Source organism: Danio aesculapii, chromosome 8 (assembly GCF_903798145.1).
Source record: "Danio aesculapii chromosome 8, fDanAes4.1, whole genome shotgun sequence".
NCBI lineage: Eukaryota > Metazoa > Chordata > Actinopteri > Cypriniformes > Danionidae > Danio > Danio aesculapii.
In genome coordinates this window covers 28,418,305-28,435,968 of record NC_079442.1, presented here as the reverse complement: position 1 = coordinate 28,435,968, position 17,664 = coordinate 28,418,305, and the positions used below count along the sequence as shown (strand labels likewise).

The 17,664-nt window shown below is 33.5% G+C and overlaps 1 protein-coding gene across 4 annotated transcripts in view; it reads left to right on the top strand.

The window, feature by feature from the left end:
• Nucleotides 1-17,664, top strand: part of ampd2b (adenosine monophosphate deaminase 2b) — a 43,100-nt gene that overhangs the window by 15,800 nt on the left and 9,636 nt on the right. For 3 of the 4 annotated variants that reach the window (XM_056463595.1, XM_056463598.1, XM_056463596.1), the window contains exons 2-12: nt 5,571-5,695; nt 6,319-6,449; nt 7,126-7,194; nt 8,088-8,196; nt 8,977-9,166; nt 12,238-12,364; nt 12,554-12,643; nt 12,915-13,044; nt 13,177-13,371; nt 17,125-17,256; nt 17,362-17,525. In XM_056463595.1, coding sequence (XP_056319570.1) covers nt 5,571-5,695; nt 6,319-6,449; nt 7,126-7,194; nt 8,088-8,196; nt 8,977-9,166; nt 12,238-12,364; nt 12,554-12,643; nt 12,915-13,044; nt 13,177-13,371; nt 17,125-17,256; nt 17,362-17,525 — 1,462 coding nt within the window. The remainder of the gene's footprint in view (nt 1-5,570; nt 5,696-6,318; nt 6,450-7,125; nt 7,195-8,087; nt 8,197-8,976; nt 9,167-12,237; nt 12,365-12,553; nt 12,644-12,914; nt 13,045-13,176; nt 13,372-17,124; nt 17,257-17,361; nt 17,526-17,664) is intronic. The other variant, XM_056463597.1, reaches the window with a different exon arrangement.

Genomic DNA, 17,664 nt, shown 5'->3' with positions numbered 1-17,664 from the left:
ATCATGAAAGCATAATTACTCTAATATTCGTTATCACATGATCTGTCGAAAATCATTATAATGAATCTGATAATGTATAATATATATTTTACTCTTTTTCCGATCAAATAAATTCAGCATTGGTAAGCAAATTAGGCTTAATGCACATCAAAAATCCGACCAGAATCTCTTGCCATAGTCTTGTTGTCCAAAGTAAGTCTTTTATATTAGTTTGCAGTAAAGTGAGAAACACGTAGGCCATGATTATGTGGAGGTAGAAGTGTGATTATTATAAGTGTGTTATCGGTGCTTGTGTGCTAATGAACTGTCATTGTTATAATGAATCCACCATCTGGACCTGTGAAAAAGCCCGACAGATTTTAGCAGCGAGTTCAATATCGTTAATTACCTTCAATAAACTCTGTGATAAGTCTGTTGCACATTAACTTTACCAGAGCAGTAAAACAGTAAAGCATCATGTAAACTGTTGTTGAACGAGGGTCAGTTTAACATGATTCCAGCATAAGATGATTGGGCATATCCTGTGATGCTCAACTTTAAATTATTCAGTTCTGCTGCTCTCGTTTGTGTTTGAGCACTGTGGATAATTATAGTAATTAGTGATTGAGTCCAAGCAGACGGACTGATGAGAATGTGTGCATTACATCAAATGGCAATGATATGACAAAGTCTTTGTCCTTGAAACTAATGGTAAAACTACAGTAGAGGAAAAACAACAGATTCGAGTGAAGTTTGTGTGTTGAGAAAGTGTTGTGTTCTCAACAGCTGCTGTGTTTGATGGCAAAATTATATATTAATGCTCCAACTGAAACAGTGTTTATTATTTTACTGCACTTCTTTTTGCAAACTAGTCTGAAAAATGCACATCGACACGTTTTCTGAAGTATATTTGTAGTTGTTTTATTACTATATTTTAAGCTTTATATATATATATATATATATATATATATATATATATATATATATATATATATATATATATATAGAGAGAGAGAGAGAGAGAGAGAGAGAGAGAGAGAGAGAGAGAGAGAAATTTTCTTGGTATGTCTGATAATATTTTTTCTTCTGGAGAAAGTCTTATTTAGGCTAGAAAAGAATATTTAATTAAAAAAAAAAACATTTTAAGGTCAATTTTATTAGCAGCTCTAAGCTTTATATTTATTCGCTAGTCTACAGAACAAACCATCATTATACAATAACTTGCCTAATTACCTGCCTAGTTAACCTAATTAACCTAGTTAAATGTCACTTTAAGCAGTATAGAAGTGTCGTGTACTGACTTCACAGTTCCAGATGGTGGATTCATTATAACAAGTTCATTAGCACACAAGCACCGATAACACACTTATAACAATCACACTTCTACCTCCACATAATCATGGCTAATCATGGCTGGGTTAGTAAAAATATCATGAAACACAGGTTTTTTTTCTGGACAGAGTTCCACTTTAGAAGTTCCACTTTACACTTCACAAAATGCCTGATTTGCAAATAACGGAATAAATATGTAAATAAGGGAGATCAAATTTTTCCCTTAAATTACTGAAGGAAGCAAAACGCCCCTCAACATAAAGATCCTTGATAAAACACAAACCGTTTACCTTCCAAACATAAGTTTTATAAATGTTTGTAGTTTTAACAATAACAATGACACTACTGTTGCAGACAAAAGTTCAACTGTCAGTTTAATGCATTTAGTAACTTATTACAAAATAAAATACACATTTAGTAAAATAAATGTAATAATCAAAAAATCAAAAATGTCTATTTGAAAATGTAAAAAATTAATCTGTGTTTAATTGCAAATATGCTGTACTGCACTGTTAACGATTTTTGTAAATTACAAAGTATTTAACTGTAAAATGAATTGTGTTTTACTGTAGGACATTGATGCAGTATGTTACTGTATTTTAAAGTTGCATTGTGAAAATAAGTCTATATTACAGTAAAGATATACATCTGTAAAAAACTCTGTAAAAATGCTGCTGTAAATGTAAATACAGTATTTCTCCTGTAATTGATTTACTGTAAGTTACTGGCAAACTGCTGCCCGCGAATTACTGTAAATTCTACAGGGAATTGTTAAGTGATGGTAAAAACTGTAATAATGCTACAGTAAAAATTCATAACCCGGTCAATAGTAAGTTTCCTTAACGTTTCCCTTAAAAATATACAGTAAATAACTGTAAATGTTAGCTTTTTTTTAAAGCTTTTTTATGTTTGTATCTTTTCTGAAATAACATTTAGGCATTTTAGAAATATTCATAGCAAAGAAAATGCAAAGCCAGAGAAATTGTTTGTGTTAAAAAATGTCTGTAGTTTCAATCACTGTTAAGGGTTTTTGTAAACTACACAGTATTTAACTGTAAAATTAACTGTGTTTTACTGTAGAACATATACGCAGTATGTTACTGTATTTTAAAGTTTATATTACTGTATATTTTACAGTAAAGATATACATAAAACTCTGTAAAAATGGTGCTGTAAATGTAAAAACAGTATTTCTCCTGTCATTAATTTACAGTAAGTTACTGGCGAACAGCTGCCAGTGAGTTACTGTAATTTCTACAGGAAATTGTTAAGAATGTGTACAGTATATAGTCTAAATATATATCATTCTCTAATTTTCCTTTGGCTTAGTCCCTTTATTCATCAGGGGTCGCCACAGCAAAATGAACCACCAACTTTTACAGCATATGTTTTACGCAGCAGATGCCCTTCTAGCTGCAACCTAGTACTGGAAAACACCCAAACACTCTCACATTCACACACAAACACTACAGCCAATTTAGTTCATTAAATTAGCATATGTCTTTGGACTGTGGGGGAAACTGGAGCACCCAGAGAAAACCCACGCCAACATGGGGAGAACATGCAAATTCCACACAGAAATGCCAACTAACCCAGCAGGGACTCACCATTTGAGGCAACAGTGCTAACCACTGAGCCATCGTGCCACCTCTAAATATATATTTAAATAATTAAAACTACAGAATGGTATTTTGTAAAACTATTATAATTATTACACACTGTATTTCTATTATGAAATCATGTACTCACAAATATAGTCACATATTATTCATATACAAAACTATATTTGTTTTATTTAGGAAGCACTGCACAAATGTTCTTGAGAAGTATCTACTGTAGATCCCTCATTGTCTACAATTTGGTTTAATCTACATGAATATTTCAGATCAAGGCTGTAATTATAAAAACATGAGATTAAAATAACAGCGGCACATACAGTACAGGTACAGTATGTTAAGAATTATACAGAAAGGGGTTAAAATTTTAAGAGTTAATCATTCTGCTGCTGCAATAAGCAAAGAAAAATCCTCGGGTTAATTAAATCTATTCATAATAATAGATTCAAAGGGAACTTTCAGCTCATCTTGGGAAAACAGTCATGAACATGTCAATGCAAGACCCCGGGATGAATTCAGGCCCGGGAAACAACTCTTATTGTAGCAAAAATAAAATGAAGTGCTGCTACTGTAACTGCATTATTGCTGCAAACTGTAATTTCTTTACCACATTTTGAGCTCTGCTGGAGGTTTCTGAATCCTGCTGTAAGAATGGGAGTCCGTCCGCCTGTTCTCTGGCCATTTTCGGAGATGTCCAGGTCTCTGCAGTGCAGGGGCTAGACATGGCTGATTAATTATTCATTAGCCTTATGAATATTTGATCAGGCGTCAGAGTTTAGCAAGACTGATATCACTCGCGGGACCTGTGGACCTTGAGCTGATGAGTTGAGCTTTACTCGGAGGAAAGCGAAAGTGTTTTTGTGAGGCTAAATTCTATTGTGGTATTAAAACATTTTTGATTTAAGGTTAATACATTTGATTATACTTATGGCTTATAGTGACAGCAGAAATGTTCTTATATTTGTAATTTTGTGGTAAAATATACACTCACCAGACACTTTATTGGGTGCATGATTGTTGGTGCCAGAAGGGCTGGTCTGAGTAATTCCGAAACTGCTGCTCTACTGGGATTTTTATGCACAACCATTTCTAGGGTTTACAGAGAATGATCCAAAAAAAAAGAAAATATCTTGTGAGTGGCAGTTCTGTGGGCTCAAATGCCTTGTTGATGTTAGAGGTCAGAGGAGAATGGCCAGACTGGTTCAAGCTGATAGAAAGGCAACAGTAACTCAAATAACCACTTGTTACAACCGAGGTATGCAGAAGAGCATCTCTGAACACATAACACGTCCAACCTTGAGGCGGATGGGCTACAGCAGCAGAAGACCACACCGGATGCCACCCCTGTCAGCTAAGAACAGGAAACTGAGGCTACAATTTGCACAAGCTCAGCAAAATTGGACAATAGAAGATTGAAAAATGTTGCCTGATCTGATGAGTCTCCATTTCTGCTGCGACATTCGGATGGTAGTGTCAGAATTTGGCATCAACAACATAAAACCATGGATCCATTCTGCCTTATATCAATGGTTCAGGCTGGTGGTGTATTGGTGTAGGGGATATTTTCTTGGCACACCTTGTGCCCATTATTACCAATTGAGCATCGTGTCAATGCCACAGCCTACAGTACCTGAGTTTTGTTGCTGACCATGTCCATCCCTTTGTGACCACAGTGTACTCATCTTCTGATGGCTACTTCCAGCAGGATAACGCACCATGTCATAAAGCGTGAATCATCTCAGACTAGTTGCTTGAACATGACAATGAGTTCACTGTACTCATATGGCCTCCACAGTCACCAGAACTCAATCCAATAGAGCGCCTTTGGGATGTGGTGGAACGGGAGATTCGCATCATGGATGTGCCGACAAATCTGCAGCAACTGCGTGATGCTATCATGTCAATATGGACCAAAATCTCTGAGGAATTTTCTAGTACCTTGTTGAATCTATGCCATGAAGGATTAAGGAAGTTTTGAAGACAAAAGGGGGTCCAACCCGATAACAGTAAGGTGTACCTAATAAAGTGGCTGATGAGTGTATATATAAATGCTTTTAACTGAGTATGAAAAAGAGTAATTTCAGGTACACTACAAAAGTAAAAAAAAAAAATTTGGTCACACTTTAGAATAAAGTTTCATTAGTTAATATATTTACTATCATGGACCAAGAATCAACAGTACTTGTACAGCATTTATTAATTAATCATAATTCAGCATTTACTAATGTATTATTAAAACCCTTTGTTAAAAAGTTGTGCTCGTTATCTTTAGTTAACATTTTAAAAAACATTTCATAAACTGTGTTTTTAGAGCGTGGGCACTAGATGCATTTGGTCTTTACTTGTCCACAAGTTAAGTAGGCAATCTAAGACGAAGGCACAGCACACACTCACAAATGAACTAATATCCTCCTACTTGAATGCTTCATTGTTTTGTGAGACAAACAGACAAACAGTTGCAGATCTTCGTCAGCTTTCTGACCCTGCCTTTCTCTGGACAGTAGAAAAACAAGGCTAGATAAAATGGAACACAATCAATGTTGTCCTTTTTGCTTTTTCTCTATACTCTTATAATCTAAATGTTTTAGATATGAAAGCCATCTCAGTTAAAATATAAAGATGTCTTTCTCACTGTCTTATTAGTAGATCTCCGTGTTGGCCGACACCTCCTCACATCCCAGTATTCATTGCCTGGCAACCCTGTAACCAAGCACGGCCACATTGACCTACGCACCTCCATGGATGGAAAATACAAAGAGATTGCAGAGGTAAACAAACCACAAATCACAACACTCATGATGCTTTTGAATCCTGAACAAATTTTCTGGTATTTTAGATTTTTAAAAACATCACCATAAAACTTGTGAACTAGTACTAGGCTTGTGTGAATGGAAAAAGTTATAGAAAAACTGTTTTCTGTTTTCACTGTTGCAAAACTGAAGTGGGCAGGATCACTCACTGTCTTTCCTTCATCTTAATCCCTGAATAATCAGGAGTAATTAACATTATAAAAAAAAAGAAAAAAAAAAAAAAAATTTGCACAACCTCAACAAAATCAATGTTGAAAAAGCTTTAGATTTGCAATATTTAATAGTTTTATTAAACTATATAACAAATCACAATTCCATGATTGGCTATAATAACTGCCTATAACTGCTATAACTATAACTAGTGGTGCCGTAGGTACTGCTGTCGCCTCACAGCTAGAAGGTCGCTGGCATCCGCTGCGTAAAATGTGGTGGATAAGTTGGCGGTTCATTCCGCTGTGGTGACCCCGGATGAATAAAGGGACTAAACTGAAAAGAAAATGAATTAATGAATGATTTACGTGGTTGTAACATTACTAAATGATAATGTGTGTGTGTGTGTGTGTGTGTGTGTGTGTGTGTAGGAGCTGTTCTCCCGCAGTCTGGCGGAGAGCGAGATGCGCAGCGCTCCATATGAGTTCCCAGAGGAAAGCCCCATCGAGCAGCTGGAGGAGAGACGGCACAGACTCGAGCGGCAGATCAGCCAGGATATCAAGTACTGCATCCCATCATCCATCAGCTCTCTTGAAGTTCTTACAAGCATTTAACTTATTTACGTTTTTATCCTGTTTTCTTAACCCTTGTGTATTGTTGAATTTTTGAAAACTTTAAAAGCGTTTTCCCAAAGTATGTGTCAAATAAAGATTTGTCACCAAAAATCATTCCATTTGCTGAAACACAGAGAAAGTTGTGTCCAAATTAAGACTTAAAATCACCCCAGAGTGGATGAAAACATCCCCAACAGCACACAAGGGTTAATCCCAAATTCTCTATTTCTTAAGCTAACAAATTGTTATGATCTCAATATTTAACTAACACAAAAGTCTAGCTTAGAGCTGGTGTAGTCGCAAAGTTTTGCTTGTAAAGCCAGTCAACCAGTATACTGTTGGGATTTCAACTGATTAACCAGGATTTTTATAGCTAACTTTTAAGAAAACTTGTATATCTTTCGTTAACCTTTTTTAAAACCTGAATCTCAAGTTGTAGTCAAGCAGCCATAACAAAACACGACATGAACATCATTCCACTGTTCATCTGCATTTGCTTTTTCAGCTGGGAGTTTGTAATGTACTCCTGAATGCATGAGCCAATATTAGTCCAGCATTTATTGGACTGTATGCACATGTGACCTTTGCCCCACAGAAAGTTAATTAAATGCTTTTTCACTTGAGGTTTGAGCCTGATATCCTTCTGCGAGCCAAACAGGACTTCATGAAAACAGACAGCGCTACAGACCTGGAGTGAGTGCCTTTAACGTCTTCTGTGATGATGTGATGTTTGTTGACTAATCCACTACACTGTTAGGCCTTACCAGGCTTTTTTACGGTAGAATACTGGCAACACTGTTGCCAGCTACTCACTGTTATGGTTTGGTTTTGACACTGGCTATTTTACAGTTATTTACTGCATAATCTACAGTAAGGGTTAACAGTGTAGATAAGTCTGACATCACGTGCCATAGTTTCTGGGTCCAAATGCTTTAACATTTGCCAAAAATCGAACAACAAATGGTAGTAACCTAGCTAACAGGAAACATTCTTGAAACAATCCATAACGTTTGTTAAAGGTTTTGTAAGTTTTAATTTGTAATGTTATTAAAGTTGTGTTTTTGGAACCATTCTTGTAACATTGATAGAAAAACGTCCTTAAAACATTAATATAATGTGGAAGAAATGTTCTAATAACCTTTTAAATTATGTTGTAAGAACATGAATATAACATGAAACCTTATGAAAACATTGTGAATAACGTTATTATAACCAAAAAATAATGTTATTTACATAATCTAAAAAATGTATGTTTTGAACCTTCTAAGAACAATCAAAAAATGAATTATATATAACTTAATGAGAACATTAAGAGAGTGTTTTTTGCAACTTTAAATTGTTAGCAGGAAATATTTGCTTACAGTTTGGTGTGCATAATGTTTATATTCATGTCTAATTTCAGATGGTCCATATTTTGTAAATGGGTTCAGCAAAATCATCCTAAATTTGTAAAAGATTAGCTTAAATGTGTAACATGACTGAACAGTAGTCATAAACTCAAATAAATAAATTCAAATGAGTACCCAGAGAGAGTATTTCATAAATCCGAACTTAACAAGCACATTGTATGTTATGTTTTTTTTCAGATATATGAAAGAACAGAGCCAGACACCCATAGAAGACTATCCCGAGAGAGAACTCATCCCGGAGAGAGAGTACCAGAGAGTTACTATCTCTGGAGAGGAGAAGTGTGGGGTACAGACAGACCTCTTCAGCTTTGTTTGTTACACCAAAACAAGATGTTGTTGAGAGAACTGGAGTGGACACTGCAGACATTACATAAACTCCTCAGGGAGAAAAATGTCTCACACATACACACATGCACACAAATACACAAACCCCAACAGAAACACAGGCTGACAGCAACACAGCTGAAGGGTTTTCACATAAACTTATGATGAAAAATGAGCTGAAAAGTTTTTCTTTTATATTTAGTTTTTTAATAAAACTAAAATCATGTTAGACTCGAATAGAATTGCCATATATTAGACAGATATGATACATATAAAACAAAAAATAAGATAAAACTGGATTTTAAAATATAGATCAAAAATATTTTTTAAAGAATTATGAAATCAGATTAAAACAAATGAATTTATGCAAAATTTGGTCAAAATATTCTTTAATTAAAACAAACAATTCAATACAAAGTAGATAAAAAAATCTAATAATAAGGTTAATGAATTATAAACAAGCAAATAAATGTGTAAACAAATGAAAACAGTACTGTGAGGAGAAACAAGTAATGTAAATGGTATTTTTAGATCTAAAAGGAAAGTGGAATGCAACCCTGTTTGTTTCCTTCTTAAATTAATCAATATTTTTGAACGAATCTTTTGAGTGAATAACTCTTTAACTCAGTCTTTTGTCACCACCCACCTACCACCTACATAACAGATGTAAAGATGAAGAGATGATTAACTTCACAAACTTTCAGACCATGTTTAATTCAGTATTCTTCTCTTTTTACTACAGGTTCCATTCACTGACCTGCTGGATGCTGCTAAGTGTGTGGTGAAAGCTCTGTTCATCCGAGAGAAGTACATCTCTCTGTCCTTGCAGAGCTTTAGCAGGACCACAGCGCGTTACCTGCAGGAGGAGCTGAGCGAGCAAACGCCGGACATCAACACTTTCGACGAGATGTCTGAGTCCTCCATCTCTGCAGGTGCATTTATTTCATATATTTTGAGCGATGATAGAAGGATTTTATAACACTATAGTTTTTATGTCTAAAGTACACAACAAATATAAGAGACACATTGGATTTATCTGTGTTATTGAAAGTGGAATAGTTTACAGTTGAGCCTTTTATATGCAATCAAATTCAGTTAAGGGCAGAGGGAAGTGAAAGCAGGTGCTCTGTTTACAGATTCAGTATGAACCACAAGTGATCGGTTTAACCACATAAACGTATTTCTGCTCATTAAAGCTGCAGTTCATATTAATTTTTAGAATGATTACATCAACAATGACATTCATATGTCTCATAATTGTTTTATTGTATTATTTATTTATATTTACATTTATATATGAACATAAAAAAATATTATATCATTCTCTGGAATTGCCATTAATAGGAATGTGCTTTGAGTAAAATGCTCATTTTGTATTTTATTTGACAAAATACTGATATCATGTCTTCAAAATAATAAGTACATATTAATATTGCCAAAAATAGTATATCTAAATGATCATGTGACTAAATACTAGAGTAATTATGATAAAAATTAAATCATAAGGAATACATTTCATAAATTGTTTTAATATATTTGTTTGAAAAAAGAAACAAAAATTTTAATAAAAAAAAACTTGTAATACTTATTTTTCTAACAGTTTTTACTAGGATTTTAATCAAATAAATGCAGCTTAACACCATATCCTAAGAACACTCCCCACGAAATGATAAACGCTTTTAATCTAATTAATACATATAAAAATGATTAACATTATCAATAGGCTACTGAGTGATTAATGTTGTCGGTTTGCACTGGATTACAGTTCTGACTTTCATTTTCAAACCATCTTCTACTCATTTTATTTTCAAGGTCTGAGGTGAACTATCTGTTGCTTTTTTCAGTAGTATTGCATGAAAATATCATGTAAAATGTTATTTAATTTCACATTGTAAGCGTTTAACACTGACTAAAACACATAATCAGTACTTGAAGTGATCTTTGTCGTAGTGTTATATGCTGTTGTTCTGCCATGATGTCGCAGAAATTTAGCATTTCTAAAATAGAAATTTTACACATCGCTGTCGCAGATGGTCAGGACAAAAACAGTATTTAACTGTATTTTTACTGTAGGACATTTATGCAGTATGTTACTGTATTTTAAAGTTGCATTGTGAAAATAATTGTACATTTTACAGTAAAGATATACGTAAAACTCTGTAAAAATTGTGCTGTAAATGTAAATACAGTATTTCTCTTGTAATTGATTTACAGTAAGTTACTGGCGAGCTGCTGCCACTGAGTTACTGTAAATTCTACAGGGAATTGTTAAGTGATGGTAAACACTGTAAAAATGCTACAGTAAAAATCCATAACATGGTTAATCGTAAGTTTCCTTAATATTTTCTTAAAATATACAGTAAATAACCATAAATGTTAGCTTTTTTTTGTTAAGGGCTTTAATGTTCTTGAGAAGTATCAAGATCCCTCTGTGTCTACAATTCAGTTTAATCTACATGAATTAATCAGGTCAAGGGTGGAATTATAAAACCATGAGAAGATCATAATAATCATAATCATAACAAAGGTGTGCTAATACAGTACAGGTACAGTATCTTTTAACATGGAAAAGTTAGCGTGTCTCGTGGTGCCTTATCGCGTGTTGTTACAGTGTTAGTCAGCAAAATAGGCTTATATTAAAAGGCATTCTAAAAATCGCAAGTTTTTCATTCACAATGTACATGTAAAGCATGTTTGACACAAGTAAACTGTCCAGTTTAATGTTTAATATAACTAAAATTTTAAATGTCACAATAAGGGTGAATACAGTACATATCCTTCAGAGTAAGAGATAAATGTATATATGTATAAATGTGTATTTGATTTATGTAAAAGTGAAACAACAGCTTATTCTCACCTGTTATTTAAAAGAATTTGTGATCATACAAAAATAATTATGTTAAATAATCTATTATATCATGATATCATATAATATCATTACACTACTTAACATTTTAGTAGTGCCTTCTATAAATCCTGGTATATAATATGCTTCCCCACAGGTTTGAAATATACTTGTGGTGGTAGCTGGATTGAAACACAACTTTTACCCACAGCGCAAAGTTAACTACAGTAAATGTGACAAACAAAACATCATTTGATTTTTAACACTATTTTTGATATTATCTGTTTTTATTAACTTTTTTTTTTGTTTTCAACTGGTTAAAAAACTTTGTAATAAATTTTAAAAATCCACTATTTCTATTTTATCCTATTCAGGAGCCATGTGCACCCACTGACAGGTCAAATCTGCTTCTCTCTATCTCTTATTCAAGTTCAGGTTGCTTTATTGGCATGACATTTTGAAGAGTATTGCCAAAGCATTTTAGATGTATAAAATACGTAATATATTGACATCATCAAATTAATCAAATATACAGCAAATGACAAATAAATGACAGAAGAAAGGAATAAAACAGACAATATCTCTTAAAATTATAATAATTACTAGAATAAAACGTATTTAAAGAAGACAAATGAGTTGATTACCCATTTCTAATGGTGTTCAAATATTCTGCACCCAATTTAGATGTAATTTCGTCCTCTCCGAGTATTTAGTATAGTTTTTCTGAGTCTGTGCGCACAAATTAACGACAGCTTAGAATATGAAAGCAAAACCAATTCCCAGACATTTTAGTAGATTTAGAAACACCGGCTGGACTCAAAAAGATGTAGGTCTCTATGGGTCGGCAGAGCATGTGGGTGTTGACAGTTCTCACGCACACAAAACGTGCAGTATGTAACGGGTAAAGGAGTGAAGATGTTCTACTACTTATTTGCTCACGGATATTTGCTTATTTTGGGCGGATTCAAAAAAAAAATGTAAAAGGATGATAATAACAGCAAAAAATTGTGTCACTAAATATACTTGGGCAGCCGTTAATATACCTCTGCGACCCGCCCAAGTAAAGTCTATATGTGAGAAGCACTGAATCTAATTTCAGTCATAAAACAAAATCACCAATTGAATCCTTATCAATGACTTTGTGTTTGTTCTCCATAGATGCAACAGTTCACCCACCTGTGTCAAAAACCCACCCGTATGAGAGTCTTGACCCTGCCAACATGCCACCAGCGCTGGGCTACACATGCAAGATGGTGGATGGTGTTGTTCATGTGTACACACACAAGTAAGACTTCTGATCATTTTCAACTATATATATAATTAATAATTATATATATTTAGTTACCTATTAAAAATTCTAGGGGAGACTCGATCAAATGTTTTTAAAATAGAGTTGTTGGTTTTTTCTTCCTTTTTTTAAAACTTTTTTTTCACATTTATCTGACGTTTTTCTTCTGTTTTGTTTCACAATCAGTTCGTCAGAGTTGGACCTGCCATACCCAGATCTTCAGGAATACATAGCTGATATGAACATGATGATGGCGCTCATCATTAACGGGCCAGTGTAAGTCCTTCATCAGACTGTAGATGTGAGCTGATCCCAGAGCGAGTGCCTTTGCTTGATTGAAAGCATCAGCTCTGACCTTGTGAATGAATAAAAATAAAATGAACACGTCCTGACTGAGATAAAGACCTGTAATTAATCTGTAATCTGAATTATGTCCCATAGATGAAGAGGTGGCAGTGTCTGATTTAAATATGACCCAAAAATACCCAGAACTGGTCTGATTTGCTAGAGATTGAGGATTTCTGATTTTATATTTTTCCCTCAACAGGAAATCTTTCTGCTATCGGCGACTGCAGTATCTCAGCTCCAAGTTCCAGATGCATATCCTCCTAAATGAAATGAAAGAATTGGCGGCACAGAAAAAAGTCCCTCATCGCGATTTCTACAACATCAGGAAGGTCCGTCTGTCCATTAACATAAAGACTAAAATTAAATGCATTCTGATTTCTTAGTAATTTTATAGGGAAAATCAGATTACACATCATTCTTGCTCTGTTCTGGCTTCTAACCATTCGTGTGTTCTTCTTCAGGTGGACACACACATCCATGCCTCGTCCTGCATGAATCAGAAGCACCTTCTGCGCTTCATTAAAAGAGCCATGAAGAAATATCCAGGAGAAATCGTCCATGTTGAACAAGGCCGAGGACAAACCCTGATGGAAGTGTTTGAGAGCATGAACCTCACGGCCTTTGACCTCAGTGTGGATACTCTGGATATGCATGCGGTAAGAGCTTTCAAAGTAATCTAGAACATTTAATCTATTCAGCTAATTACTTTCATGTATTTTGGGAGAAGTTGATAAATTAGCATGTTGTAAATCCAGCAGCTCTAATTGCTCCCATCACCCATCGTAGATTAAATAATATGATCATTATTAGGCTGGTTAAACAAAGAAATACATGTACTTACACATATTTCAGAATCAGAATATTAGATTTTTCTGATTATAATTAAGATATTTGTCAATATTTGAAGAAAAGGAAACAAAACTGACTCAAAAACTGATGGATTGCTATGGAAGCTTTAAAATGATGCACTCTAAATAACGGTCATATTAAAAACTCAAGTTAGCGGTTAGCTGCAGTATTTAAAACTTATGTTTGAATGGGTTAATTAATAATGTGCAATGCCAAATTTTGGCACAACCTGTTTGACCTGTGTCATTGTCGTGATTTGCAAACAATATCAAGATTCAATTATTTTATCCTGTATAGTGTTTCATAGTGAACGATAACTAGGCCCACGCGGAATCTGGGCTCAGAAATCTGCAGATTTTTAGCCCATCATTGAGTCTATGTATTTACTTGTGAAAATGTGTGTAAACTTATATTTATTCAGTTTTTAAATTCATTTCACATATATTTTGTGATATAATAATAGTAATATTAAAATGTTCATATGATTTATTTACAAAACAGTTTGTAAAGTAATATGTTCTGTCTTTTAGTAGATGTATTATATGAGAGCCTTGCTTTGTTTACCAAGTAAGTGGATCTTAGATTTGCATTGTAAACATTAAATAAAAGTTAAAAAGGTATTATTTTGAAATTGAATATATATATTGAGTTTTTAGTTACGATACTCCTAAAATCATTCTGCATAAATTTGACTAAATTCTCCGCCGAAATAGCAAAAATGGTCCGCAGATTCTGTCTGGCCCTACCCATGGCATATCTGGAACGCTTCATGACATCCTGACAGAAAAGCTAGCATGTTTAATTTTTGTCCTATCCTCCTTGTAAGATTCAGCTGTGTTTTGGACATAGACCAAAAGGTGGACAAAAGCTTGTCAATAGCTAGTAAAAACGTTGCTATTGCTGCCTCTTGGTGAATTATGCAATGGAGTGTACACTTTTGAGTTTTCCTTTTTTTTTTTTTTTTTTTTCAAAACACACCGCTTTGGTAGCCATTGTTTGCTACACTCTTATGGATAGTCAAACAAATCTTGCATATTGTTAGCAATTCATCATCATGACTGGCCACATGTTTCTTTTTCACAACCAAACAAGAAGTTGGGAGTGAAAATAGCATAATCTGATTCCATGACTAATGTAACAGACAAAAATATGTTTTTTTTTTTTTTTATTGAAACACTTTTTAGTTTGAAGAACAAATATTTTCTATTTACTACAGCTTCTGTCTAATACATTTCTATTTTTTTACTGGTTAGGTAGTTTTAACGATTATGTACGGGATAGGACATATGAAAATTAACCCTGATTTTATTAACAGGAATTTTGTTATTTACTCCAGTTTCAGTTTTACACAACCCTTGCAAAATCATAATATACTGAGAAATCATTATAAACTTTTTGGATTCTTCAGAATACTTGTATATAGAAAAATGTAAATGTCCCTTTCATCCTGTTTCTTGTTTTTAATTTCCTAAAAATAATATACTTACTAAACTTTTAAACTATACTGTTTGATGTTATATCCTCTTCATATTATTCGTTAAAACGTAATAAAGTGGAACAAAGCAGACTTCGAATAAAAATAAAAACAGAAAACTGGAATCTACAATATAACACAACAATTCTGAATCTGAAGTTATCTTATAGTTCAGTGCTGTTTCACACAGTAGATGCCAAAGCAAACATCTAGTGGGAGCTCCAGACTCCATGTGTTTGTGTGGGATCTGGGTCACTCTCACTGAAAATATGTAGCACAGCGTTGCAGATGCAGTCGCACAAGCTTAGAGGGTTTGCACTTAAGTGAGAAGTGAATAAGCTGATGAATGAACTGTTGTTCTCTAAATGAACGCTATACAACCTTGACCGCAGTTTAATGGCTGTCTAAATCATGTGAATAATAATCTATATTACCAGAGATTCTTCTCTGAATTGTTTGTGGGAATAACTATTCTGTGGAAGAAGTTTTGGAAAGCATGTGCAAAAACGTTGCAGTTTTTGCCCATAGAGGTTAATATAATATATAAAATATACCGTTGAAGTCAGAATTATTAACTCCCCTTAGAATTTTTCTGTTTTAAATATTTCCCAAATGATGTTTAACAGAGCAAGGAAATTTTCACAGTATGTCTGATAATATTTTTTCTTTCGGAAAAAGTCTTATTTGTTTTATTTCGGCTTGAATAAAAGCAGTTTTTAATTTTTTAAAAAACAATTTAGAGTCAAAATTATTAGCTCCTTTAAGCTATTTTTTAACCTGATTGTCTACAGAACAAACCATTGCTATAGAATAACTTACCTAATTACCCTAACCTGCCTAGTTAACCTAATTAACCTAGTTAAGCCATTAAATGTCACTTTAAGCCAGAGGTGTCCAAACTCATTCCTGGAGGGCCTGTGTCCTACATAGTTTACCTCAAACTTTCTTCAACACACCTGCCTGGAAGTTTCTAGTATACCTAGAAAGAGTTTGATTAGCCGGTTCAAGTGTGGTTAATTTGGGTTAGAACTAAAAGGATTGAGGATTGAGTTTGGACACCCCTGCTTTAAACTATAAAGAAATGTCTTGAAAAATGCCTAGTAAAATATTATGTACTATCTTCATGGCAAACATAAAATAAATCATTATTATTAGAAATGAGTTATTATAACTATTATGTTTAGAAATATGTTAAAAAAATCTTCTCTCCATTAAACATAAATTGGGGAAAAAATAAACAGGGGGGCTAATAATTCAGGGGGGCTAATAATTCTGACTTCAACTGCAAATGAAAAAGTACACTGTTACTGACAGATTTTTTTACCAGCATTAGTTTTGATGATAACTATTAATTTAATTAATGTTAAATCTTTGAATTACAATTTGTTATAATGCCACAATTGTTTGTAAACTACAAAATGTGCAATAAAATCTTTTATTTTCTATATAAATCATTTTAATTCAACACAAATTTCTTATTTGTACATTCAAAACAAACTCAGAATTTCCCTTCATTTGGCATTCATTGTTCAAAAGCGGATTTTTTTTTAAAATAGATTCAACAAAATAAAATAAAATAAAAAAAATAAATAAATAAAAAAATCATATAAAATATATTTATAAAATAAATTAAAATAATTCAGTATCAGCGGTTCATTCCGCTGTGGTGACCCCAGATAAATAATGGGACTGAGCCGAATATGAAATAATAAATGAATTAATGAATGAATGAATTGAGCATCAAAGTCTTGTCAATAATTTATGTTTTTTTTTTGCTATAATGGCACATATATATATATATATATATATATATATATATATATATATATATATATATATATATATATATATATGTGAAATATTTAATGGGAACATTTTGTCTCATGTCCTTAGTGTAACTTTTTGTTCTACCTATTGTAATACAGATTTATGAAAAGAAAAGAGTTTATTTAAAATACACCTTTTTTACGCCAAAAGTTATGCTGTTTGCCAAAATATTACAAAGTAATAAATAAAATTAACAAGACACCTATCCATAACAATGTGCAAGAGGTAAATATTTAAAAAAATTCTCTCTTTCCCACAGGACCGAAACACATTCCACCGCTTTGATAAATTCAACTCCAAATACAACCCCATTGGAGAGTCCATACTCCGAGAAATCTTTATCAAAACTGACAACCACATTGAGGGCAAATACTTTGGGCACATAATTAAGGTATTGGTTGTTACTTATAATCATTGATGCATGAAGATGTTGATAATTGGGGGTTATAGGATGACTTGCGCCCCCTGCAGATAGTTGTGTGCTGGTGTGTTTTAGGAGGTGATGGCAGACCTGGAGGAGAGTAAATATCAGAACGTGGAACTGCGTCTCTCCATCTACGGAAGATCAAGAGATGAATGGGATAAACTGGCTCAGTGGGCCGTCACACACAAGGTTTATTCAGATAACGTACGCTGGCTGGTACAGGTGCCACGACTATTGTGAGTACTGAACAATAAGAAATATCAATGCTAATGTCTATTTTTTGCCGAATAATTTTATGAAACTAAAAATATATACTATAATATTTTGATGTTTGGGGTTGGTAAGAATTGTTTAATTTTAGTGAGAAAGTGACAA